At 35.0% G+C, this 26,561-nt stretch overlaps 1 protein-coding gene across 1 annotated transcript in view; it reads left to right on the top strand.

The window, feature by feature from the left end:
- The window catches only part of HIBADH (3-hydroxyisobutyrate dehydrogenase), a 112,399-nt gene that overhangs the window by 24,574 nt on the left and 61,264 nt on the right, over window positions 1-26,561 (top strand). Inside the window, exons 3-4 of the mRNA XM_005679359.3 lie at window positions 2,190-2,299; window positions 5,225-5,346. Coding sequence (XP_005679416.2) covers window positions 2,190-2,299; window positions 5,225-5,346 — 232 coding nt within the window. The remainder of the gene's footprint in view (window positions 1-2,189; window positions 2,300-5,224; window positions 5,347-26,561) is intronic.

The following is a 26,561-nucleotide window of genomic DNA, read 5'->3' as shown; positions in this document are numbered from 1 at the left end:
ATTCATGAACATGAGAAGCTTGGAGGTGCAAAGTATTCCTGGATCTGTGAGCTAATCGTCGGGGTCCCTGAAGGCACGTCTCAAGGAGCTATCTAGATGGAATTGAATTTCCTTCAGTGGAAGAGACTCGATTCCTAAGAGAAGGTTCGAAGTTGACTCTCAGAGCTCAGGGCTGAGGTCTTAGAATACAGGCCCTGAAAGATCAAATGAGATGGAGCTGCGACAGAAGGAAAGGCCACTGAAAGGTACGCCACCGTTTTGTCTGTGTTTGTTACTTCATTTAAGTAGGGTGAATGGGTGGGGCTCTCTCCATGTAACCCATATTCTTGACACAGTCCACAAGTAGAGAATTACAGCTCCTACAACCTTTCTTTTTCTTATCTTCTCATCTGACTGAACTTTTTTTTTTTTTTTTTTTTTTGCTTGAATAAACTTGAATTGTCTGCCAGGAAATAGTTGCCTCTTTTCCAATCTCAGTATTTGTTTGAGTGTAGGAATGGTTTTCACCTAACTTAAGTATTTCTTTTGTCATTGGATGGAAAAGATTTTTTTTCTGGAATGATTTGTGGCAGATCCCTGCTGCTGCTGCTGCTGTTGCTAAGTCACTTCAGTCGTGTCCGACTCTGTGCGACCCCATAGATGGCCCCCTCCAGACTCTCCCGTCCCTGGGATTCTCCAGGCGAGAACACTGGAGTGGGTTGCCATTTCCTTCTCCAATGCATGAAACGGCAGATCCCTGCTATATATCAAAATGTACATGTTGTTGAATGTGCTGCATTGTAGACTTGAAAATGCCGTGTTGCCTTTAGAATAAGCGAGACTATCTTTTTTCTTTTCTTTTGGTTTTTAGAGTCTGTGGTGTTTCACTTAATGTTAACACACAAAGTGACAGGATACTTGATTGTCTGAAATTTTGAAGTACAACATAGGAAATTCTGTTAAAACTTCCTTTATGTAGACTTTGATTTAGAAGCTGATAGTCTCCTATGGAAAATTGAAATGTAACTGCTTCTAGTTCATAATATTTAGATTGCACACTGTGTTTGGCTTCTTAATCATGAGCTGTACATCAAAGACAAAAAGAAAACGTTTTGTATACTTCCACTGCATGGAAAACAGAGTCATTCCCTTTCCCAAGATGCTTATGTGCCTGTTCACATTTCCTTGTAGAAAATATGTTTGTTTCTAATGCATAAGTAAATCATCCTATGGAGAAATCTTCGATTATCCTCTTGATAATCCTTTGTCTTTTTTTAAAGAGGAAAAAAAGCTTTGGGCAGGAACTTATATGACAGGGTGATGGATTCTTTCTGTTAAAGGGGAGTTTTAGTCAAGAAGTGATTTCCTGGTCTCTTGGCCTCTTTGGTGGCTGACCAGCTGGTCAGATGTATCCTGGTGTATGTATGCGAGAGAGCAGAGAATGGGGGGAATGTGAGTGAGGGCAGAGACACCCACGCTTGTATGCATGTATGTTCAGCGGATGGACGGAGCAGCTTTCCTGTGTGGTATGTTCATGGTCATCATTAAAGCAGAAGTCAGGGTTGCAGAGAGGGCGTACCTTGATGCCTGTTGGCTTGTCTTCCTTGCACGTGTGGTTTCCACAGGAGTCCTGGCAGCTCATGCTCTCAGACTTTCATGGTGGTCTCAGTCAGCGCAGTGCATGCTTGTCCTTGTTCTGACTTTAGTGAAAAGGCTTAATTTTTTTTTTTTCTCTTGAAAATAGAGGCTAGAAGATAGTGGTAATGGGGGCTTGAGAATTTTCTTGGGGATTTTGCTGCTCATGAAATAACTGGTGAATCCTGTACTTCAGCTACCAGCTGTTATACTAGAATGTTTTTCTTAGAGCATCTACCAAGAAGTATGCTGTTTTGAGAGTCCAAGTTGGAGAAATCCATGAGAAGTGTGTCTGTTCCCAGGACTGTTGGGTTTTGCCCTTTTCCTCCTCAACTCACTTCACACTTTTAAAAGTAAACAGTGGATGTGATTCCATAGAAACTGCATCTGTGTGTGTATAAGTGATGGATTCTCTATTTTAGGCAGTAAGGTTTTTTTTTTTTTTTTTTGTCATTTGAAAACAAGTATTGGTTTTTATTCACTGTTACTATTACAGGCATGTATAAAAAGTGGGTCCTACTTGTGCTCTAGAAGCATTTGATTTAAATAATGTGCCTTTGCAATTTTTTTTAAAGGTAGTGTCTTCCCCAGCAGATGTAGCTGAAAAAGCTGACAGAATTATCACCATGTTGCCCACCAGCATCAACGCGATAGAAGCTTATTCTGGAGCAAATGGAATTCTAAAGTATGTATTTCTCAACTGTAGATATGTTCTTTCTATGATAGTTTATGAATTTTACATTTGTTAGAACAGTTGTGAAATTAAGTTATGTTTGTTAGGTCTTCTTGTACTGTTTTCTTATGTCTTAAAAGTAAATAGTGTGGTTTCTCTCTCATTGTAAAGGGTTTATTTTTTCACTGAAGTCAAGTATGTGACTTTTGGCAATGAATTTTTTTTTGCCTTCTCTTCCTTTAACTCTTGTGTTAAACTTAAACTTTCATTGGTAAGCTGTTTTAAGAGAGTTTCTAAAGCTTGACTTTAAACTGTACACAAGTGGTACAAGCATACTTTTCTTATGGTTTATAGAAATTCAGGAAAAGATTTCTATGAAAAATAAAACCAAGCATTGGAAAGAACACTATTATTTAAAATTTGTTATGAAATTTAAAGTTACTGTATGTCCTCTGGGTTAGTACATTTGTAGTAAGAACTTTGAGAAGCTGGAATTAAAGATTAGCAGTAGCTCCCTGAATGATATATTATCGAGGCCAGCATTTCCTACCCAGTGTCTCGCTTCAAGAACCTTTTGGTTAATTGGTGCCTGCTGCCAGACCTTTGTGGTTATATTAGGATGGCAATGGTTGAATTCTCAGTTTAGTTTTCTGGTCTTAGTGATTCCTGTACCTAACTTGTTTCGTTGTTGAATTATATCAGAGAGCTAGAACAAATTGGTAGGCTCAGTAGACACATGAAGGGCTGAAAGAAAGGGTTTTAATTTCATGAAGCTGTAATGCATGGAATTTGAGGTTTTGGGAAATGGAATTGCTTTGGAAAACTAGCAAACTTAGAAGCAAAAGACACTTGACTATTAGGCAGAAAACTGATAAGATAAATGTTTAGATTTCAGAGAAGGCTGAAAGACACTCATTTTGGATGAAGCCCTCAGGCCCACAGTGTGTGTGGTCCTGAGGTGACCTAGCTGTGTCCTTACCTAGTCTGTTCCAATTATGGCCCTGCTTTACCTCTCAGGGAAAAGTTACTAAAAACTTTGTGTAGAAAATATCTTATGTTAATTAATATCCTTTATTATGAATATGGTGGCCACCAACCAGGGTGGTTTTGTCTAGGGAGTGCTTTGAAGGAGTTTGGCTTTACACTGAACTGTAATTTGCTTCTCATGGGTGGTTTTTTATTTTCTTCTGGGCCAGGATCACTTCCCCACACCCAGTTGCATGTGTAGTTTTTGAAATGATTTCCCATTTGACTAAAGATTTAAGATCTTAAAAATACTAATATCACAGAAGACTGGTAAACTTAATTGTCATATTTTAGGGTATATACATCCTGGAGTAATCTGTAATAGAGCATGCTGTTTCCTTTCTATGGAAAATACTCAGTTACTGCACTTAGACCAGATCAATTCATATGTCAAAAATTGTTGCTTAAAGCATTTTATGTGCTATTTTTTTTTCTGTAGGAAAATTGTTTTAATCGTTTTAGCAATGATTTTCTGTTTCCCCTTTAATATTTATATTTATTCAGTTTTAATTTTCTAATCATAGTTATGATTAAATGTCTTGTTTGTTAGTTTATCTGAGGTAAGAACTTTGGGAAGGTTAGCCATAGCCCTTTAAAAAAACTATAATTTAGATTTGAGTTTCTAAGCCAGTGACAATAGCATAGATTATATACTGTAAGGGAACTCGACAGGATATAGTCTGCATTTAGAGTGCAAACAAAACTATTACTTTAAAGTGAAAGTGAAGGTCACTCAGTTGTGTCTGACGACTCTTTGCGACCCCATGGACTGTATATTCATGGAATTCTCCAGGCCAGAAACTGGAGTGGGTAGCCTTTCCCTTCTCCAGGGGATCTGTCCAACCCAGGTCTCCTGCATTGCAGGCGGATTCTTTACCATCTGAGCCACAAGAGAAGCCCTTTACTTTAAGAATGCTTTTTAAATATTGATGTAAAATATGATACATGAAAAGACTGCTTCCCCCTTTTACCAGGGTATATATATAAATTTACCATAAAGAACAAGAAGACTCTTGAGGTCCATTCCTATATTTTCCTTAGTATCTGTTTGATATTTTATTTTATCTTTACAAAGTTATAATTATTAAAGAATATGCCATTCTAAAGCAAATGGCTAAATTTTAATTGCTTATATTTTTTCTACCTAGTGGAAATAAAATGGATATGTGAAATTTGCAATATGGCTTGTTAAAGACAAGTAAATTAGTTTTTAAAGAGACCCAGCTATTTTACAAACAAAAATTTAAATCTTACCAAATAGCCCTTTAAAGTTAATAGGTGTTTTAAATTGCTTACATCTTAGCTAACCTACATTATTATGCTTAATGTGTATTTCACGTGAAACCAGAATTTATACCATATAGTTTATTAGGTTACTTCGGTTTGTTTGAAATAGTTTGAGTTTACTTTGAACTGTAATTGATCTGAAAATGAATTTGAGATTTTGAACCAGTTCTAATAATGAGCTTTTTAAAAATATAATTTATTTCTGGCCGCTCTGGCTCTTTGTAACTGTGTAGGCTTTCCTCTAGCTGCAGCAAGCCGAGGCTAACTCTCTAGTTGTGGTGTGCAGGCTTCTCAGTGTGATGGCTTCTCTTGTTGCGGAGCACAGACTCAGTAGTTGTGGCACACGGGCTTAGCTGCTCTGCAGCATATGGGATCCTCCCTGATTAGGGGTCTAACCCACGTCTCCTGCATTGGCAGGTGGATGCTTTACCAGTGAGCCACTAGGGAAGTCCCTGACAATGTTTCTAATATTTACACGAGAGACTTCCTTGATATCTGGCAACTTTTAGCAGATTCTGATTCTATAAGTAGTTGCATGAAATACTTATTCAGAGTTGTAAACTATATTTTTAAAACTATGAAACTGTACTTTGTAAAAAACTATGTTTCTGTTTGTTTACTTAGAAAAGTGAAGAAAGGCTCACTATTAATAGATTCCAGTACTATTGATCCTATGGTTTCAAAAGAACTGGCCAAAGAAGTTGAAAAAATGGGAGCAGTTTTCATGGATGCCCCTGTTTCTGGTGGTAAGTGGCAGCTAAAATAGGTGCACACCTATTCAGTTTGTCAGAAGTAACAATTAGACAATTTTTTGGTACCCAAGATAATCCAGTTATTTTGAGAGTTATTGCAGATTCTCAGTTTCCTCATTACAAATAAAAACAAAGCAAAACTGACTTATGTTATTTAGCCCTCTCAAAATACAATGCTTATTCTAAACTCAGATAAAAGGATGTTACAGCTTTGAAGAGCAGTGAATTTTTGATCCAGATTGCTGTAGGTAGGGCTAGATCAATTGCTAGAAAATTTTAACTTTTCAGAACAGATTCAAGAAATAATTAGCCTGAATAATCTTACAACTATTAAAGAAACTGAAGAAGTAGCAAAAAAGAGAAAATGATTTCATGAGGAAAATACTAGGCCCAAGTGATTTTACCAAATGTTAACCAAAATTTAAAGGAGCATACCATCTCAACTTTATATGGACTTTCCCAGACAATAGAAAAGAGGAAATGCTTCCCAAATCGTTCTATAAGATGTGTATAACTCTGATAATTAAACCAGTTAGAAACATTATGAGAGAGAAAAACTATAGGTCTACATCAGTCATGAATATAGAAGTAAAAACTTTATAAATTACATTAACAAATGAAATACAACTGTGTATGAACGAGATCAGACACTGCAGCCCAGGTTCAGTTTATCTCATGTACGTATAGATAGCTGAATATTAGAAAATTTATAAATAAATTTTACCACAATCTCAATCAGAGGACAGGGAGCTAATAAAATTCTAAAAGCTTAATATTATATAAAATACTAATATGGATATCTAGGTATTTTAGAATGGCAAGATAATGATTTTCTATAATTTAAAGATTTTCCAGAGTTACTGTGTTATCAAATATATATGCACATACACATACATATGTGCATACATCTATACACATACATATGGAATTATAGCAATATGGCAGTAGGCACTGAAATAGCAATTTTATTCCTGTTAAACATGATTGTTGGCTTTGTATATGTGCTGCTGAAGCGAGCACGATTGTTGGCTTTGGAATTAAAGAATAATGAAATGTAATAATTTAAATCAGTTTCTTTTTCATAAAGAACCTAGAGGGCTTGTAAAGGAATCTTATATCCCAAACCCTTTCGTGTATAGAAAGTGAAAGTCGCTCAGTCGTGTCTGACTCTTTGCGACCCATGGTCTATACAGTCCATGGAATTCTCTAGGCCAGAATATGGAGTGGGTAGCCTTTCCCTTTTTCAGGGGATCTTCCCAACCCAGGGAGCAAACCCAGGTCTCCTGCATTGCAGGCGGGTTCTTTACCAGCTGAGCCACAAGGGAATCCCAAGAATACTGGAGTGGGTAGCTTGTCCCTTCTCTGGTGCATCTTCCACTAGAAGGAATCCAGCTGGGGTCTTCCTCATTACAGGCAGATTCTTTACCAGTGAGCTATCAGGGAAGCCCTTTTAGTATAGGTGGAGGTATAAATAATTTTTAGCCCCTATAGTTGTTATATTGAATCATTTAAGTAGGATTTTAGGTGTTAAGATTTATAATGTGGTATGGATCTTTGATTACATAATACTAATAAGCAATTTTAGGCTTGGTGTTGGAATTTATTTATAGAATAGATTCAGTAAATGAACAATTCTTTGTTCTTTGAGTGGTTCTGTAATTTAACTTGAAAATTGATATGGTACATATTTATTAATTGATCTTATTGATTGATCTTTTGCTTCAAGAATATAGCCTAAAATTATCATTTGATAACAAAAAATACTAACTTGATTTTTAAATGTTATTTTAACATTTTAAAATAGAGTCTTATTTGTGATAAAAGTTTGAGATTACTTCTCATTCTTATCAAGTTATCTTTATCACAGTTTTTTGGTTTTAGAGTATAAAAATGCTAATTTGTCTGATCTGTATTACAGATTGAAAATTTTGTGTAGAGACGGTTTGTGATAATTTGTTGCTTGACACATCATCATTATGAGAGTGGCTAGCATATAATAGAAACTTATGTTTGTCTTCTCTTTGTTATTATTTTTATATTTTTCATATGGGTTAAAAATGTCTGCACTTTCTCAGTTAAAATAGAGGGAACTTTCTGTAAGTTAGAGTTAGCAGGTTTAAAAATGATAGTATTTTAACTAAAATTTAGGAAAAGGGACCTGGGAAAAGTCTGGGTTAGGCACCCAAATGAGCTTACAGTTTTACAGAGGTTCTATGTTTGTCAGTTTTAAAACATATATTATTTGAAGTAATTGTAATAAAATCTTTTTAAAAATTCCCCCATTTTTGTCCTCCTCCCCCCACTCTTCATTTGTTTCTTATCTGAGACTTAAAAAATGCATTTCTGTGTAATTATATAGAGGTGTTACCTACAAATACAGTAGTATTCTGAAAATTAAAATGGGAACACATTGTTCTCCCTATTCTGTGGTTAGCATTTTAAAGAGAACCTTTTTTAAAACCCAGATGAAGAATTTGAAGTTGTACGGATTTTTAAGACAGTGATTTCTTCAGTCCAGCCCCTTCTGCTTTCTGCTAGCTTTTTTTCAATTTTATTTGTTTCATATAACTTAAAAAAAAAATCAAAAGCAAATGATGCTTAAACTGTTCTACTTATCATCTTGAAACCAATGTAAATAACTATTATATGCTTGTACAGTTATTGCTTTGTACCCTAGATACTACTTTATAAAATATTTTGACGTGCCTCAACCGATTTTGGTGCTTACTTTTTTAACTTCTCCAGCCAGGCATCGAACCCTTTCAGTGAAGGCACAGAGTCTTGAACCACAAGACCACCAGGGAAATCCTGATGCTTCCTTTTGAAGCTGTGAAACATGCCTTTATTAAAGCCCATATTACATTATATTTATAGGTGTTGATTCTCTTCTTCCTATAAAGCTTAATCTTTTTGAGTGCAGAGAGTAACTTTTTTCCCCAAATTTTTATTAAATATGAATTTATATACAAAATATATATAAAATTATAAAGGTGCAAGCTATAAGTGCCCATCAGGCCCATGTGTTCCCCCCTTCCAGTTTAAGAAATAAAGCCTTACTATTACCTTTGAAGTTCTTACGTGTTTCTCCTACTCTTTGTCCTATCTGGGGTGGGTATTAATACTTAATTTGACCATTCTGGATATTTAAAAAGAGGGTAACACCAGATCTGATTCATACACCTGATTCTAGGCTAGTGAAGGATTTTAAGTTTTAGAAGTGGAACATTTATGTTAAAGATCAGCTGGAAACCTTGTAGATGATTCACAGATCCAAGGAGGATCATTGGAATTTGGAATTAGATTTGACTGTTTTTAGTAAATACTCTTTAGGCAAGGAAGAAAGGAAATTGGTTAGTTCATATAATTCTACCACCTTTAGTTTCATTTTCTGTTGTACTTCTGTTGATAAATTGAAAGACCTTCACTTTTAAGTTCCAGAGAGCCTGGAACTTAAAAATAAAAGTGAAGGTCTTCATTTTTTTCTTCAGTGGAATGTCTTATACTTAAATTATCGTATTTATATAATTCTTACAGTGTTATATACTGTTTTCTGATCATATATTCTGATATTCTCTTTTATGCTGACGGGACCTTGATTGCAAGGGACATGCTTCATTCTTCCTTTCATGCAATAAACATTTATTGAGTACTTGCTATGTACTAGGTATGTTCTAGATACTAGAGATAGAGCTTTGAAGATACTCAACATCTTTTGTCTTATGGAGCTTATGATTTATTTGATTGGAATAGAGAGGATAAACAAACAAGAATAATTTCAATAATAAGTACTATAAAGGAAAAAACACAAAGTAAACAGTTAAGGAGACAGACCGAGGGGAGGGCCCTTTCACATCGAGTGGACAGGGAACCTTCTCTGGGGAAGTGACGTTTAAGCAGAGATCTGCACGCACAGGTCCTCCAGTGGAGAGAGGTACTCTGTAAGGTAAGAGGTACTCTGTGCCTGCTCAGAGGCATGAACAGACTTGGTATGCTTGTGGAACATTTGTCTTTGTACTGCTAGCACTTAGCAGGTAGTTTCACCCGGAGTTAGTTAAACTGGATCACCTGTGTATTGATTCCCTGTATGTCTAATGCCATGCCTTTGTTTGACAGTTTGTGTATTACAGTAAAGCTAACCAGGATCTCTGTCTGTTAGCCATGACACTGGCCTCATAAGTATGATGCCCTAATCTGTTTATCTGTCTTGTGTAAATCACATCTTTATGAAACTTGAAATCCTTTAATATGAAATGTTGTTTAGTGACACCATTTTGGACACATGCATTTTTTTTTTTTGCAGGGGGTATGGTCTGCTACCACAGAGTTAATTCCAGTTTGATCAGCTCTCTTGTATAATGAATGCTAGATATAAAGCAAATTAAAAACTATTGTTGTAATTGATATCTAGATACTGTTCTTTCTGTGCCGAAGGCATAATTATAGCATTTAACTGTACTTGAATAATTGAAAAATAAGATCACTGATTACATAGTATGTCTGTAGGTTTGCACAGAAACCTTGAGTTGAAGTGGCTCTGAAATGGCTCTTATAGATAGCCCAAGGCTTTCTGTGCTGGCCAGCCTCGTTGATTTGCTAAACTGTATTGCCCTGGTTAGGATTAATGTCAAAATTAAATAATTGAACTTGTGTATATGTGTTTGTATAACAGTTCCCAACCAGGAAACCAGATTTTATACTCTACTTGGCTGGGTTAAATTTTAGTAATTTGTTTGAGGTATTCTTAGAATATGGAATAGTAAGCACAAGACCTATTAAGGAGTTTCTCTTAGAGTGCTAGACTTGCTTGCTTAATTCTTCAATGAAAGTCTCACATAGACTCCATTATTGTTTTTAAAATCAAATGTGCAAGTCTTGGCCGTTACCGCTCACTGAATTGGATACCTACTGTTTTTCCACTCGACCTGTATCTAATTTATGGTAAAGGGAGCACAAAAACAAAATTTATTTATGTTTTGGCACCTAACACCACGCCATTATGGTTAAGGGTCTCTTGGCATTTCCATTAAAACATTTTCTTAGAGAGGTTTATAGCTTGGCAATTTTACTTTGCTTTGGGCTGAAACATTGCTATTTCTGTCCAAAAGCAAATTCTTTTACCAAATTTCATATAATTTAATTTACAGTGGTTTGTAATGTGAGTGTTGGGGGGAAGAGCTCTCATAGGAGGTCTTTGGTGCTCTCATAAGCTGTTTGATTACACAGTAGTATTTTGTACAGTACTCATTGTTGAATTTTAGTCTTACCTCAGTAATATTGTTTTCAATGTTTTAAAATAAGTTGGTGTAACATGATTCAGACAATTCATTTTCATGGGTTCTTTCCTTTAAAAAATTGTATTATTGTGATGATTTTTAGTTCTTTTAAAATGATCAGTTTCTATTTTTTATTATAAAACTTAGAAGTACTTTGTGGCATTGACTTCTGTATCAGAGACTTGGATTAATCTATCTGAAAATGCTAAAGTAAGCCTCTCCTTGGTCTGATTCAGTGGTATTTAAAACTTTAGTAGTAACTCAAATAATTAAATTTTTCTTTAACTTGATTTAATGGATAAATCCATTTCTTTAGAAATGACTTAAGATTCATCAGTACCAGTATACCCAGAAATGAGTTAATTATGTTATCCATTTACATTTACCCATAATTTTACTTATCATCCTGTATCCATTAATTATCCCTTCTGTCTCTGGAGAGTACATTTTGCCTGGGATTTTCTCCAGTTCGCACAAAGTGGTTCAGAGATGTTTGGTAAATAAATTCCAAGGATTTCTTTGAAATTAGTCCCAAAGAAGAGGCGCCCATAAAAGCTTCTTTTTACATTCTTTGGCATGTCTGAAACTCCCTTACAACAGTTGTTGTGGAGAGTCCCTATATAAGGTGTTAATGAGTTCTTAACATGTTTAGAAAAGACTGCTGACTCACTGCCCAAGATAACATGGTGGAGGCAGCGTTACTAATTTGTCTCCTAAGAAAATAGTGGAGGAATGGGATAGAGAATGCAGGGTGATCACTTCATTCAGTGTTTGTATTATTACTATCACTTATTGTTGGTAATAATTGTTATTGCTAACAACAACCTAGTTTATTTCTAAGAATTTATTCTCTTGCAGTTTGCAATTCCCTCATCTCCAAATCTGCAGGCCAGATTTTTAACTGCATCTCAATTTCCAGTCAAGTAACTATTACCAGAGTTGCTCTTGCCAGGCTCTATCCTGTGGTGGAGCTGTTCTCTTCACATGGTTTTGTTGGAAAGCGCATGGATAAGGCAGGGGTCCTGCCTTAAGTAATCCTGGGGTATTTTTAATGTCCTTTAATTGCCATTCAGGATGTAAGTCAGACCAGACACAATTGGGTCTGGTCACATAGTTTAGAACTGCCTAGCAGTGTTTATATAAAGGTGAAATAGATTTGGTAAATAAATCTAAGTCTATTAATTGTATATAATTTATTTTTCATTAACATCTATTGATTCCTTAGCAGCATGATATTAATTCCAGTACCCCTGATGTATTATATATCTTTATTTTGTTTTGCTTGTGATCCCTGGATAGCTATTGGGGGGAAGTGAGAGGAGGCAATGGAATTAAGAATTTGACAAGGGCTTTATCATCACAAACTGTTACCAGATTTATTTGCAGTTTTACAGTTGTCTGATTTTCTTAAAGTTTGATAATATCAGCCAATGAAAAGTATATTACATTGAATTTAATACCTTCTCGGCATATATTTGTCATACAATTCTATTTTATTTTACAGTCTTTGGGATATTTTAATTGTGAAAAATTTAAATTTTCATGCACATTTCTTGGTAGCCATCCTCCCAGCATGGCCAATGAAGGTTTGATAACCAACTCACCGTCTCTCTTCTGCATTAAGTAATTTAAATTGACCTGAAGGTAGAGAGTTTTTGTTGTTATTTTGTGTTTAGCTTAGGTTATATCCAGCAAGGGAGAGTTATGGACTCTTTTCTAAAAGAGTATTAAGAATTTTAAGATTTGCACCTGACATCTTTTTTATAAATTAAGTTGTTGACTATTAGTTGTGGTCTTCAGAATGTTTATCCATTGCAGTCTCTAAGACAGCATTGTTCTTATGGAGTTGTGAAACACGCTATGAGGCCAGGCATACAAGTGGTTTTATCATTAATTATGTTTCTTTTCCACTAATTCTTATGTGTGAGGGTAATACTTGTTCTCAAGTGGCCAACATTTTAATGTACTATGTACATATAGTAAAAGTAGAAAAATAATCTTGGCAGACAACTGAAATAGTTAATTTGCTTTTCTAGCCAAGATAGGTTTATAAAACTTTTTTTAAGAAATGAGAGAATTTTTCTTTGCATTAATGCCACATTAACCCTTTACCTTAGGCTATAAAAATTCTCTTGCAGCATTTTTTTCATTAGATAAGCGGCTAGAGGAAGAAGGATAGTTGATTTATTGTAATTGTGAAATATCTGCAAACACTCAGTTGAATTATTTTGACATAAAATCCTGAGAAGAGATGAGATTTTTCTTTAAAAGTAAATGATAATTTTGAGAACGAAATAGAAGCAACAGTATGGTTCTGGCTTTGAGATCTGTAATCTTTAGTAGCAAACATTTAAAAACAGCATTTAGAAATTTTTGATGGTACCTTATGGGCTTTAATTGGACTGTACTTTTATATTCTTACTAGTACTCGTATAAAATCAACAACTTTTCATGATCGGGCATTTACATCTTAAATCTTACACCCTGCTCTGTTGGGAAATAGATCAGGCAACACTGAGTATTTTGAAGTTAATAGAAATAGCCTACTTTTATACAGAAAAGTTGCTTTATGTAATATTCAATGGCTGGTGGACAAGGGTGAGAGTGAGGGTAGAGGGAGGCTGGGTAGGTGCATGTCGGGGATTGAGAACACTGACATTGTCATTCTCCATTTTAGCTGGTAGTTTGGAATAAAACTGCAGAATTAAATTTTTTGGAATTGTTACTACCCCAAGTGGGAATGTAAACTATATTGAACACAATTTATGTAGCCTGTTAAGAAGTCAACCGAACACTAGTTAATTAGTTTACATTATTACATCACTTCTAGTAGAGATTCAAACTGGTACCGAGTAAGAGGAGCTCTATCAGGTGAGCTGAGTGCTGCCCATATGGGGCTTTAAGATAATGATGAGTTTAAATTTCCTCTTAGAGCTAAGTGAGAATAAAACTGGAGGCAATAAATACTCTGGGCCAAAGCCATTAAATGAAAAAGCTGGGAATTCTCCAGCTCTTGACTTAAATTGTTTGTTTATCAGCTGGCGCCTAGTCTGGAGTCAAGAGCTGGAGATTTCTATCTGTGACAGAACTTTGAAACTCTTGCAGGACACTTTCATTTCAACTTAAGGTAACTTGAGTTTATAGCTTTGGCTTTAAAGATTACTAATGATTTACTCATTTCCTTACCATTTAACCAGAGTGGACTTTTTCCCAGGAAGGGATCTGTGTTTATTTAGGGCCTTTGTCTGCGGAGGGATTAAAAGGCAGCCCACCAGCATTGTGAACTTGATGGTAATAAAAGGTCACCAAAACACACCATAAAAACATTCTTACCATGGAATTAATTATACAGTGTAATTTTACAAAGCAGTTCGGTTACTCCATCCCTACATCCCCAATTCTTAAGTATTTCATCTTTTAAAAATTAGAGCTTTAGTACAGTTTTAGGTTTTTGAAAAAAGAAAAAATGTTTGGCTTCCTTTATGATATTTAAACACTAAGGACATTGTCACACGCAGTTAATTGCTTAAAATTTTTTAAGTTTTAAAATAAAAATTGGTTGTTATTATTAAATGGCAGGATGAATAACTTGTTTAGGAGGAAGGTAGAGGAGTCCGAAGGGGTGGTTGGTGTTTTCATAGAACAACTCAGTTTCTAAAATTCTAAGCTTCGTTAAAAAAATTTTTTTTCTGTGCCACCAGGTGGCATTACATCCAAACCTGCTTGTGATAAAGGGAGGATTTTAAAATACATTCTTTTTTGTTCAGGAGAGGTCATAATACTTTCTCTAGATTTTGTTTTTGAAGTTAGCTTAAAAATACATCTAATAGCAAGGTTGATTAAATGTCACTCTCCAAAGAACTGAAAAGATTCCTGAACTGCAAGTATTTGCATTTAGGTGGTTAATACTGAAAGTAAATTGAAACGTTGAGACATTTGCAGAGGATTACCTTTTTTTTTTTTTTAAATAAAATGAACATTTAACAGTTGGATATTTTTTTAGTTTTGTTTTACTTGTCTAAATCCTGGAGAGAGGATCCTGCCTATAAAACCCTCACAAATGTTGCAAAAATCCGCTTGCCCCCCCCCACAATGTGGCAAATCAGTGCCCTCCTCCCCTCAACACCCACCCCAGGCCTTATAAAAGCAGTGTCAGCAGGTTTCACTGTATGGGAATTTTTAAAAAGAGGGAAGGACCTCTGAAACGTGCAAGTTGGTCCTTTTCACAAGCCTAGCTATGAGATTCATTAGGCAGTTCACGTTCATGTCTTAAAAGCTGTTTTTGAGAAAGTAAATTCTTGCAGTTTCCTGTACTGATTTTGAGGGAGTCTTTATAGTCTTTTGAGTCAGCCCATTTTAAGAAATTGATAATGTAAAAGCAGGGAAAAAAAGGCTCATTATAAATTTTAATAAAGATTCTTTCATTAAAATATATTAATGTTCTATTTTTATGAACCCATATATAAGTTAATAAACTCTTCAGAAAAAATTGTATGATACAAGTATTCAGGTGCCATAATATTTTGTCACAATAAATAAGATTCAGTGTACATTCTGTTGATTTTTATCCTTTTAAAATGTTCACTGTACAGAGAGATGTTTAATGCTTAACTTTGATTATTTATTAAAATGCTTTATGAAATGTTACTCAGTTTATATTCTCACCTCTTCCTCTGTGGCTTCTTAGTGTGTACAGCCTGATTAAGAAATGTGTATGTTTTCAAATTAAGTGTTTGGCCTCCCACTTTGATGTTCCTGCTTTTATATAAACACACAGACACACAACATAACCCTCTCCTTTCCTATATTTTGAATAACTTGATTGTAATGTGTGTTGTACTAAAACTAAATACATACAAACCTTCAGGATTATCAGGAAAACTTTGTTTTAAAAATTAGGAAAATTTCATATTTGAAACGACAAAAGGTGTGCATGACACTTAACACTGCGTATTTTACTTTTAAACTTGATACAGCAGTTTGCTTCTTGGCTTTGTTGTATGCTGATATTTCTCCTTATTTAACATCAAAAAGCTGTAGTGGTTTTCCTTTATAGATTGTGCCTGTGTTCTGGAATTGCCTCCTGCTGTCCATGAATTGCTTCTTGTTTTTTTTTTTTGTTAGAATTTCTCACCAGGGTTTTTGTGAGCTATGTAGCTAACATTAACGATGGGAGGCGGGGGGGGGGGGGGGGGGGGCAGGGAGAAGAATTTGATACAGTAGGTGGGATTAGTAAAAATTATACTATTTATAATTATAATTGAGTCAGCCTCCTGGCTCAGTATATCAGTTTTATGTAATAAGAATAAACACATTCAAATCTCCTGTAATAATATGCATATGTAATTACCTACAATGACTGTTTTTAAAATTTATTTCTAAAATACTAAATGACTTATTTTGCTGAAATTCTAGAAATCTACTTTTTCATTAAAAAATGAGAAAAAATCCTTACTCTTAGGGTGTGTGTAATTTAGTAGCGAAGCATTAAGATTTTGGCTTCTTTCATTTCAGTTGGAAATAGTATTGGTGTAAGTGAGTGTTGCCATGGGAACCTCCACATAGATATAAAAGGCAAGACTGTCTAACTGGAGGAGGAGGGGCGATGTTCTCAAATACCACTGGCTTAAATGATCTATTTTATGTATATGTTGGGGGTCTAGAGGGAGCTAGGATGAGAAGGGAAGAAAAGTAGTGTAGAAAGTAGACATTAAAGTTTAAAACCGTGTACTCATACTTTTGGAGTCTCATAGATGGAAGTGTTTTAAAATTTAAATGGATGAAATGTGATTCCTAATTATTTGTATCATTTGCATATGTTGGGGAGTGTCTGCATATCTTATTTTAAATTGTATTGATGGAACATGTTTAACTTATTTGATTTTAGATAAAATATTTAATTCTGCAAAATTTTCTTGGTTGGAAACTGAGGATTTCAGTCTCTGAGATGGCTTTAATTATAAATTTTATTAAAGAGTTTAACATACTTAATTTTTTTCATCTGAAAAAAATTTTTTTTAACTGTAGCTTTGCTGATGAGCAGACAGTTAACGTGGGCTTTCAAAGGAAAACTGACTTTTAGACTTCATAGTATTTTTAATATTAGATTTTTTTTAATAAGAGAAGTTTTTGCTTTTCTATAACTATGGGTCAAGGAAACAATGATTTACTGTATTTACATGTATAATATTGTATGGCTTTCTAAAAGAATGAAAATAGCAAAAGCAAGCATTAAATCCTTTTGTATCCTCAGGAGCACATGTAGCTGCTGACAAATAGGTTTAGAGAACAGCCAGTTTCACTGTTATGTAACGGTTTTTGTTTTTTGCATATTTATGCTACAAAAACCAGTGAAATTGTGCCAAACAGGAGTTAGTGTGGTAAAGTGCAACATTACTATTGCAGTTTTAACACTGTGGATTCTGGTTGTCATATATCCGTGTAAAAAAAAGACATTAACCTGACAAAAACTGTTTAAGCTTACCTTTTTAGTCTTTCCAGAGAAAAAGTAAAGCTGCCAAGGTAATAAAACATCCGGAAGTTTTTAAATTAAAAAGAGTAATTTAAATTTTTTTTAAAAGGAGGGGGGAAACTGGAGCAGAAAGGAGGGGGGAAAGACCGCGCACTGCTCCCCAGGCCTGGCCGAATCGGATGTAAATTAACCAGCAGTGGAAGTGTATTGTTTCCAACTCCACACAAACAATGCTGGCAGCTTCTGGGGGCGCGGGTGGGTGTTGGAGTAGGGAGGGGGTGTTGAGAAGTGAAATATAATGCAAAGAGTTTAGTCGTCAGTGGATTCTGTGGCTTAGAAAACAACGGGGTCAAGAGTAAAGAAGGAGAAAGTATGTTGGCATATAAAATTAATCAAGGGAAACCTTCAAGGGGTGTGAAATAGTTCATAACTGTGAGAGAAGGCTTAGTTGTCAGTACTCTTCATTTATTTTTTTTAAAGAGATTGCATGAGGCCCTTAAACTGTAAAATGTTCAGCAACCAAGATATACATCATGCTCACTCTTAGGTGTACTTTTGGCATAGAGTGTCAGCTTAGACTTGATTTCTTATACAAAAAGATGAAGAAGAACTGTTTTGGGAAAATAGATAAGAGTGATTAAAAAGTCAAGTTTATTTGAAAATGAAAGGGCAATACCATCTATGTTGTTTTTCTGTTTCAGTTTGTGTCTGCTACCTCCCTTCCCCCTCTTTCTTAGAAAAAATCTGACACTCTTAATGGAGTGAAGCGTAATGAAGTGGAAAGCACATAGCCTTATCAATAAGTGGATTCAAAATATATTTAACCTCCTTAAAATTCATAATACATAAATTTTTAGAAGGCAGATAATATTGATTAAGTATCTTTGGTGTGTCTGGCTATCATGCTAGGTGGTTTGTGTATTTTAAATCATTTAATCCTTATGGCAACTTCGTGAAATGCAGGCTGTCTTCATTTTTTTTTAGTGTGAAAGTTGAGGCTCATTTTGGAAGGTATGATACGACAAACTGGAATTATTATAAGAATTCGCCTGATATAGCAAGAAGACATTTTAGGTAGAGGGTTTTATTATGAAAGGAATAGTACTTTCAAATTTGGAATTTCTTTGGTGGCTAGAATAACAAAAGACTTTTTTTTTTTAATTAAAAAAAATCAGCAAAATACTTTTTCACATTCCATTGATATCACCATTCAGTGACTTCGCCCCTCCCCCTGCCACCCCAATATAGAAGAAATTATTACCCAACTGAAAAAATGTCGGTAATTTAAATCAGTTTTGGTTTTGGTCTTCTATGCTTGAATCTAGTCAATGACAAGGATAAAAGGGACAAGAAAATGCAGAACCAGAAGTGAAAGTCAGAAGTTTTAAACCCTCTAAAATAACTTCCTTGGAAAGAAGATTAAAAGATGCCAGAGGGTATCTTTTTAGCTATGTGGTTAAAGTATGAGTGCACAGAACAGTTTTACATATGTTCACTCTTTTAACTTGGGTTTTAAAATTTTTATTTTAAAAAATAAATTATTTATTTAAGTGTACTTTTACAGCTTTTTAATCACCAAAAATTGGCCTTTACAAAAATAATGTTTAACTGCATGTATACCTTTTTTAGTATGTTTATAGTATTCAACATTAAGCCTTGCGATTAACAGTGTATCAAAGTTTATTGCTCAATAATAATAAAATACAGTATTTAGTCTAATTTCACATTACAGCTATCATCATGTGTTTTACTGAAAGAATTATAATGTATGGGAGTTAATAGTTTTTATCCTGTCATATTTTTATACCCTCTCAATATGCACAGTTCCTCAGTCATATTATTAAAAAAAAATCTGTCCCAGCAGCTTTTGCAGAAGGCCTTTAAGAGTTGCGTCTGGTATGTGAGTGTGTCTGTCTTTCAGTAGTTTTATTCTGATTATTGAAGGTACTTTCTAAATATAATTCACATTAGTTAAAAAAATGAGAGAGGCACAAACAAACGCATACTGTTCATAGCTTAAGTATAAAACATAGGTTTCATCGAAAGCTATAGGAAAATATGTTTATTATATTTTACTTTGCCAATTTTTCTTTGAATTGTGTAAAGATCAAGTGTGTTGAAATGCGATATGCTAGTATATATTTGGAATACAAACTGGACCTCACCTAATCTCTTTTTTTACATATACTAAGAGAATTTCAAGTGGGATATGTCTGGTTTCATTCTCATAGATCTAGCTTCAGGCATGATAGGCAGCAGTTTGAAAAGAATGAGTGGGCCCTTCTTCCCCTTATCCTGGTGTGTTCAACAGGAAAAAAATAAACCAGCATTCTTGTTACTAATAGCTCAGAACACTGAAGAAGAGTATAGTCGTCTTCCCAGGTTATTTTGGAAGTTATATGTGAAGCTTCTTTCATTTCAGTTTGTTCTTATTTTAAGGATTATCCAGTTCTCCCCAGAAATGCTTATGAGATGGATTGCTATGAATATTAAGGATAGAAAATGCAGAGTAGAGACTATGGGCAAGAAATTTCTGAAAAAAATTTTTTCTTAAGGATATTTTGACCCTGATCTTTATTGGGGTGAAATTCCAAGTGAATAATTATTATTGCTGGTCAGAAAATCGTCCAACTGGATAATGATGAAAACTGAAAGTTAGTCAAATGTTATTTTTCTGTGGTTTTGCTTTCTTTTCCTATTGTTGGTTGTATTGGAAGGGACCTTTAGTGGGTCATCCAATTATGGCAGGGTCAGGATTAGCTTTGCCTGGCTTCAGTCATGTTATCTTTTCTAACCAAAGTGGCCTATGATATTTAGATTCTTTATGGGGAAAAAATGAGCAATTCTTGATCTTCATCTGTGCATCAGTTTTAAGTGGTGATATGTTTTTTGAAGATGGAGGCTGTGACATTAAACGAATGAACTGCTGTTATTTAGGAAGTATGCTATCGTGAACATAGGACAGTGTTTTCATAAAGGGGAGGTGATATGGGAAAACTAGTAATGAGGTAAGGAATTGTATAGAACCTAAAGGAACAGTACCTATTCTGTTTTGTTGTTGCAGTGAGAGAACTAGGGCATTTGTGTATCTTACCAATTATATGTAGATATAAAGTTAACAACAGGAGCAAAACAGTTTTGAAATAGTAATTTTGATGTCCACCCCTTATTAAGTATATTTGCAGTACAGTTGAGCAACAGAATAAACTTCAAATAAAACTCCAAAATAAGGAATTGTTGACTTTTAATTTGTCGTATGTGTCATGTGGGTATGAATGTCACAACCGGGGAACAAGTTTTGGGAAAAGATACTGTGAAAATGAGCTGTTTGTGGTTTCACAAACTAACCATTTACTATTTCCCGCTTACTTTCCTTTGAGAATCATAGATGTGTATGTGTGTGGATATGCATCTTTATCTGATTGTTCTCCCTTATCCTGCCAAAGCAAAATTTTAACGTCTAAGAAGTAAGAGGTTATTTTTCTATCATGCGCTCCACATCTTATAGTAAATTAAGCTCTGAATTTTTTTCCATTGGCAACAGAAATGAAGGTGATATACTTTCCTTTTACTTATGCTTGAATTTTAGATGTTCTTGAGTTTTTTATATGATGATACCACAATGTACACAAAGAAAGAAGCAAGCATCTGTTTATAATTTTTCCATATAAACCTTTTTTGAAAAAGAAACTTAAAATTTTTCTTAAAAAATTTTTTTCAATAATTGCTATTTAATTTTATTTACATTTTTATCCTTTCTCCTTAATTTTAATCATAATTTTAAAAACTAATAAAAAGTATAAATGTAAAGAATTCAAAATTTTAGGATGAAAAATTTATCTAATTGCATCTGGCTTTTTCCTGTGTTTTCTACTGAAATTTCTTCAAGTTCCTTCCTTAAAGTTCCTTCCTTTTAACTGTGCTTTAAATTAAACCTGAGGAAGGCATTTAATTAACTTTTTCCCTGGACCCCCAAACCAGAGCTTTGACTCTTATTGGTATATATACTCCTATCTGAACATAGATCTTTGAATATGGTGTTTGTGTTCTGAAGGGCTCCTAAATGATTCCCTCTCAGTAACGATCTAAAATGGATGGTATCAGTGTCATACTCTCCTAAGGTGTTCCGCACCTAATCTTTGACAGGGATGGTCATGTTCTGTGTGTCCAGTTGCGCTGTACCCGCTCTGTCTTGGGTATGCTTGTAAGTGGGCATAGTTTTTGCTTTGCTTTTCAGTGTTCACTCTGTGTAATTCCTGAAATGAAAAGCTTGTGTGGGAAAGAAGTCCTTGTTTCCTGCCTTTGTTGGTCCTTGTGGGTTCCTAATCTCCTAAGAGCCTTGGGATGTGGGTCTGTACATCACAACTAGGGGTGGGTAGATTTTATGGCGAGGAAGAGGGGAAAAGATAGTATTGAAGCAATTCCTGTCTAGGTCTGCAGAGTGCAGATTGCATTTCTCTTTCAGTGGTGTTAGGTTTATGGCCCTTTTTTTTTGGAAAGTGCTGTTAAGTGTTTGGAGACCTTTATCTTCCTCTGTTTTGTTGTAGCAGATGGAGTTGTCCTCTGGTGGTTTTGCTAGGTATGATAAATGTTGTACTAAAACTGCTTGGTGGAAGTTTGATCTGGAAAGATTACTATTTGTTCCAGTTTCCTGAAGAAAATGGAATCTGAGTATTCAAACTGTTGAACACCAAGCCCGCCAGCAGATCAACAATAATAATGCGTGCTTCTCTTTGATGCTTGTGACTTTTCCACCCTCCCTTAAAAAAGAAGGTTTAGGAATAAAAGCTAGAAATGATCAGTTTTGTGTGAAGTACAGTAAGTGGTAAAAATAGTCAAACCTTTCTTTTCAGAGCCTATAGGAAGAGGTGGCTGTATAATGAAGGATTGTCCCTATTTTATAAAAGAAGAATGAATGCGAAGCAGTTGTGCCTTTCCCTTGTGTTCACAGAAAAGTTATTCACAGCATAGTGTTGAAGTCTTTTATAGCATAGCTAGCCTTAGTTTTATTGTTAAAAAGACTTCCTTGTGCATGTTTCTAATATTCTAAGAGGCATTTCCCTCTTCGGCCACAACTTTTTTAAATTTAACTTTGATTCATACAGCTGGTAGTGTTTTTAGATAATTGTGTAGTTGTAGCTTTTATGCAGATCTGATCTGTAATTTATCTACACTGGAAGATACTGGCTACTGGACCTGGCTGCTGAATTGGAATAAATTTTCATTGATTGAATCCTTCTTATAAATAAACCTGTTACTAAAAATGCATAGGAGATTATAACCAAATGACCTGACATTTGAAGACAATTTCACTGCTGAGGGTCTGAGTTATACCCCGGTCAGGGGACTAAGATCCCTCAAGCAGTGCAGCACGGCCAAAAAAAAGAAAAAAAAAAAGTGAAGATAGTTTGTTTATTTCTTGAATGATTCTCAAGATTGGCTATGTTCAAAACTGGGGGTAAAGTTGAAGCTTCTACTCTGTCTGTGGAGGCAATTTGCAAATTATTATTATCCTCACATTTCAGTTATTTGCATTAATACTACCTTATATTGATAAAGTTAAAAATAGATTGTAGTTTTTAATGCGCGACTCCCTCTTCCAGCTCTTTTACTTTTTATGTTCTACCTCTTAAGTATTCATAGCTTCAATAGTCAGGAGTAGCATAGCACAGCATAATAGTAAGAGTATCCACAGTCTTAAGCCCCTCTTTTTACTGGTGTTGGGGGAAAGAAGCAGAATACTGGTTGGTTTCAGTGGTATCTGGAGTTCACACAAGTCTTTAACTGTGATTTCTGCTTCTGAAGTGGAGGATGCAAAAGGTACCTCCCATCGTGAAATACCTATCGAAAGATTATTGACTCACAGCATCATAATTTTCCTTTTTCTGAGGTTGCTAGGAGACTCAGAGCTAACATACCCAGTAGTAGTCATTATTTTCCCCAGCGTGCTCTTCCATATGGTTTCCATTCTCATTTGTAGCTTTAACTTAACACATATTTATTTAGTCCCTACTATCTGCTGCTAAGCACTGGTAAAACAGTGGTGAACAGAGACCTGTTTCCCCTATTCTTAATGCTTAAGATCTTAATGCTTAATGCTTAAGATGGTGTTTGTGTCATCCTACCAACCATCTCAAATCTTTTTTGGGAGTATGAGTCATAAATATGGACTCAAAGACATGAGTTTTCTTATCACTTCTATCTCTTTAAAATCTTCCTCTGTGTACTTTTATTCCTGCCGTGTTTTCTATTTTTTACTTATTTTTCATCAGTTTTTTAAAACAAAATGACTCCCATTTCTTCCTAAAGCTTCTGTATATTATAATTGAAGACTGCATCTTAATATTTTAAAAATATTTTACTGCATGTATATGCATATGTACACTTGTAAAAAACAAAATGGGATTTTTTTTGCGATTTTTTAAGTTTAATGTAATTACTTTTAATATATAATAGATTTATGTTACACTTTAGTTACTACAAAGTATTCTATTATGTGGACGGATTTCTGCTATTACGAAAAAGTTACTCTGAATATTCTTGAACATAGGTCTTTTCATGTATATGCAAATTTATCAGAGAAATTCTAAGAAATGGAATTGCTGGGTCAAAGAGTGTGTGTCTTTTCAGTTTTGCTAGACACTGCCAGTCTTTTCACCAAAGGTGTACTTCCACCAACAATGTTGGAAAAGTATCTATTCACACTCTTGCCAACATTATCTTTACATTTCCTTTTAAATCTGATAGTTTAAAATATCATCCTGTGGTTTTTATCTTTTTTTTAAGTTATGAGTTTGAGCATTTTAGGAATGTTCATTGGCCTTTTGTTTGTTTTTCTTTTTTCCAGTGATTGCTTCTTCCTGTTCTTTAGGCATGTTTTTATTGGATTCATTCCTTCAGCAGTTATCTGTTGAGTACTTAGAGGGTACTGGGCACTGTGCTAGGCATTGATCTTTTCTAATTGATATGTATGACTGTCAAATGCTCATTCATTTATTCAGCAAATATTTACTGACCATCTACCATGTTTTAAATACTAGTCTAAGTCTGGGAATACATAATTGAGAAAACACACAAGCACTCATACATATACACACTCTTAGAGAGGGTATATTTTTAATGAGTGTGAGTATGTGTGGGGAGATAAGTTGTTGTTTTAAGTCACTAAGTTGTGTCCGACTCTTTTGTGACTTCATGGACTATATAGCCCATCAAGCTGGCCTACCATGGGGTTTCCCAGGCAAGAATGCTGGAGTGGGTTGCCATTTCCTTCTCCAAGGGATCTTCCTGACCCAGGGATTGAACCCATGACTCCTGGATCGGCAGGCTAATTCTTTACTGTTGAGTCACCAAGGAAGCCCCTAGTTGAAAAAGTTGAAAGTTAAGTTGCTCAGTTGTGTCCGACTCTTTGCGACCTTGAGGACTGTAGCCCACCAGGCTCCTCCCTCCATGGGATTCTCCAGGAAAGAATACTGGAGTGGGTTGCCATTTCCTTCTCCAGGGGATCTTCCCGACCCAGGGATCGAACCCAGGTCTCCTGCATTGCGGGCAGACGCTTTACCCTCTGCGCCACCAGGGAGGCCACTAAGGAAGCCCACAGGGAGATACATGTTTTGCATATGTCTTTGGCCAGTTTGTCCTTTCTTTATTCATTTTGTATATAGTACTTTTTGAAATACAGAAGTTTTGAATTTATATGTAATTGATTTTGTCAATCTTACTATGGCTTCTGAGTTTTATGCCCCATTTCTTTTTGTTTTTTTGTTTGCCATGCTCCTTGTGGGTTCTTAGTTCCCTGACTAGGGATTGAACCCGGGCCCTCATCAGGGAAAGTGTGGAGTCCTAACTCCTGGACTGCCAGGAAATTCCCTATGTCCTTTTTAAAAAGGCCTTTCCTCTCCAAGATTATAACATTTTTAAAACAATTACACATTTTTCTTTTAGTTATTGTATGATTTCATTTTTTAAAAATTTAAATCTTTGATTCATTTAGAATTGTGGGGGAGAGAATGAAGGTAGAGATGGAGATTATGTTTTTTTTGTTGTTGTTAATTCACTTAATGAAAATCCATCTTTTCCCATTAATTTCAAATACTTTGTCTTGAGCTCTGTGTACTCTTCTATTGATACTTTATTGTTGAGTCTTTCCTAGTAGGACCTTTTAACTTTGTTGCTTTATTTTCCTATCTAGAAGGTTAGTCTTTCACTGGTCTTTTTTCCCTTTCAGAATTGTCCAGACTACTTTTGTCTATTGATTGTTTCGTATAGACACGAGTGGCATTTTATCATGTTCCTCCCAAAACATTCTGTTATTATTTTGATTGGGATTGCACTGAGTTTATGGATGAATTTATAAATAAATTGATATAGTTACAAAGCTCTTGAAGAGTAAGATTTACACATTATTGATTTCTTCTTTTATGTCTCTTATTAGGATTTTAAAGTTTTCTTTCTGTACACCAAATGTGTTTCTTGTGCAATTTATTTCAAAAAGTCTTTTTATCTTTGTTATTTTTGTTGGCAAATATGGAGCCCTTCTTTTTGTATATTTCTAACTTGTTAATAAACATGACAAATATTGATTTCTGTATATTAATTTGAGTTCCACCTCCCTTTTGAGTTCTCTTACTGTTTCAAGTAGTTTTTCAGTTGGTTCTGCTGGGTTTTCCAGTTCTAAAATAATAATTTTGCTTCTTTTCCAAGTTTCAGCTCTCCTTCTTTCTTTCATAACAAATGACACTGGTTGATACTTCCAGAACAGTTTTAAACAGCAGAAGTGTGGTAACAGGCACCCTTGTCATGTCTCTGACATTAATGAGAAGGCTTTTTTTGGATTTGATCTAAATAGAGTGGTAGCTTTTGGTTTGGGGGAGATTGAAAAAAAATTGTCAGTAAAGTATTCCATTACTTTTATTTTAAGGGGTGCTTTCATTATTCATTCCCTCAGGTGTTTTTTACATTTCTAGTATGGGTCAGACACTTAACTTTGGCACTGGGAAGTGAGCAGTCATAACCAGTACAGTTCCTGCCCTCATGAAATTTATAATCTAGTTGAGGGGAGACAGATGTTGGTCATCTAATCACAGAAAGTGGTACAGTATTCTTACTAGTATGGTACATTGGAGATACACTGGGCTTATAGAAGTATATAAATAGGGAGATTTTCTTGTTGGAGGAAGTAGCTTCTGATTTGTGATCTTTGATAAGGGAATGAAGTAACTAGGCACAGGGGAAGAAGATTCCAAGTTGAGGGTGGGTACATTTGCAGGGAAGCACCATGTTGGACAGTGTTGAAGAGAGGGGTCAGGGGTTAACAATCAAGACCTTTTCAGTGATGCTACTCATTTTGTTCTCTATGCTAAGGAGAATGGAAAGCCTTGAAAGTTTTAAGCAGGGAGGCAGCATGACTAGATTTGGGTTTCTAAAGGATCACATAGTTATAGTGTGGAAAATATTAATATTTT

Source organism: Capra hircus, chromosome 4 (genome assembly GCF_001704415.2).
Source record: "Capra hircus breed San Clemente chromosome 4, ASM170441v1, whole genome shotgun sequence".
NCBI classification, from domain to species: domain Eukaryota; kingdom Metazoa; phylum Chordata; class Mammalia; order Artiodactyla; family Bovidae; genus Capra; species Capra hircus.
This window is presented reverse-complemented; position numbering and strand designations above follow the sequence as displayed.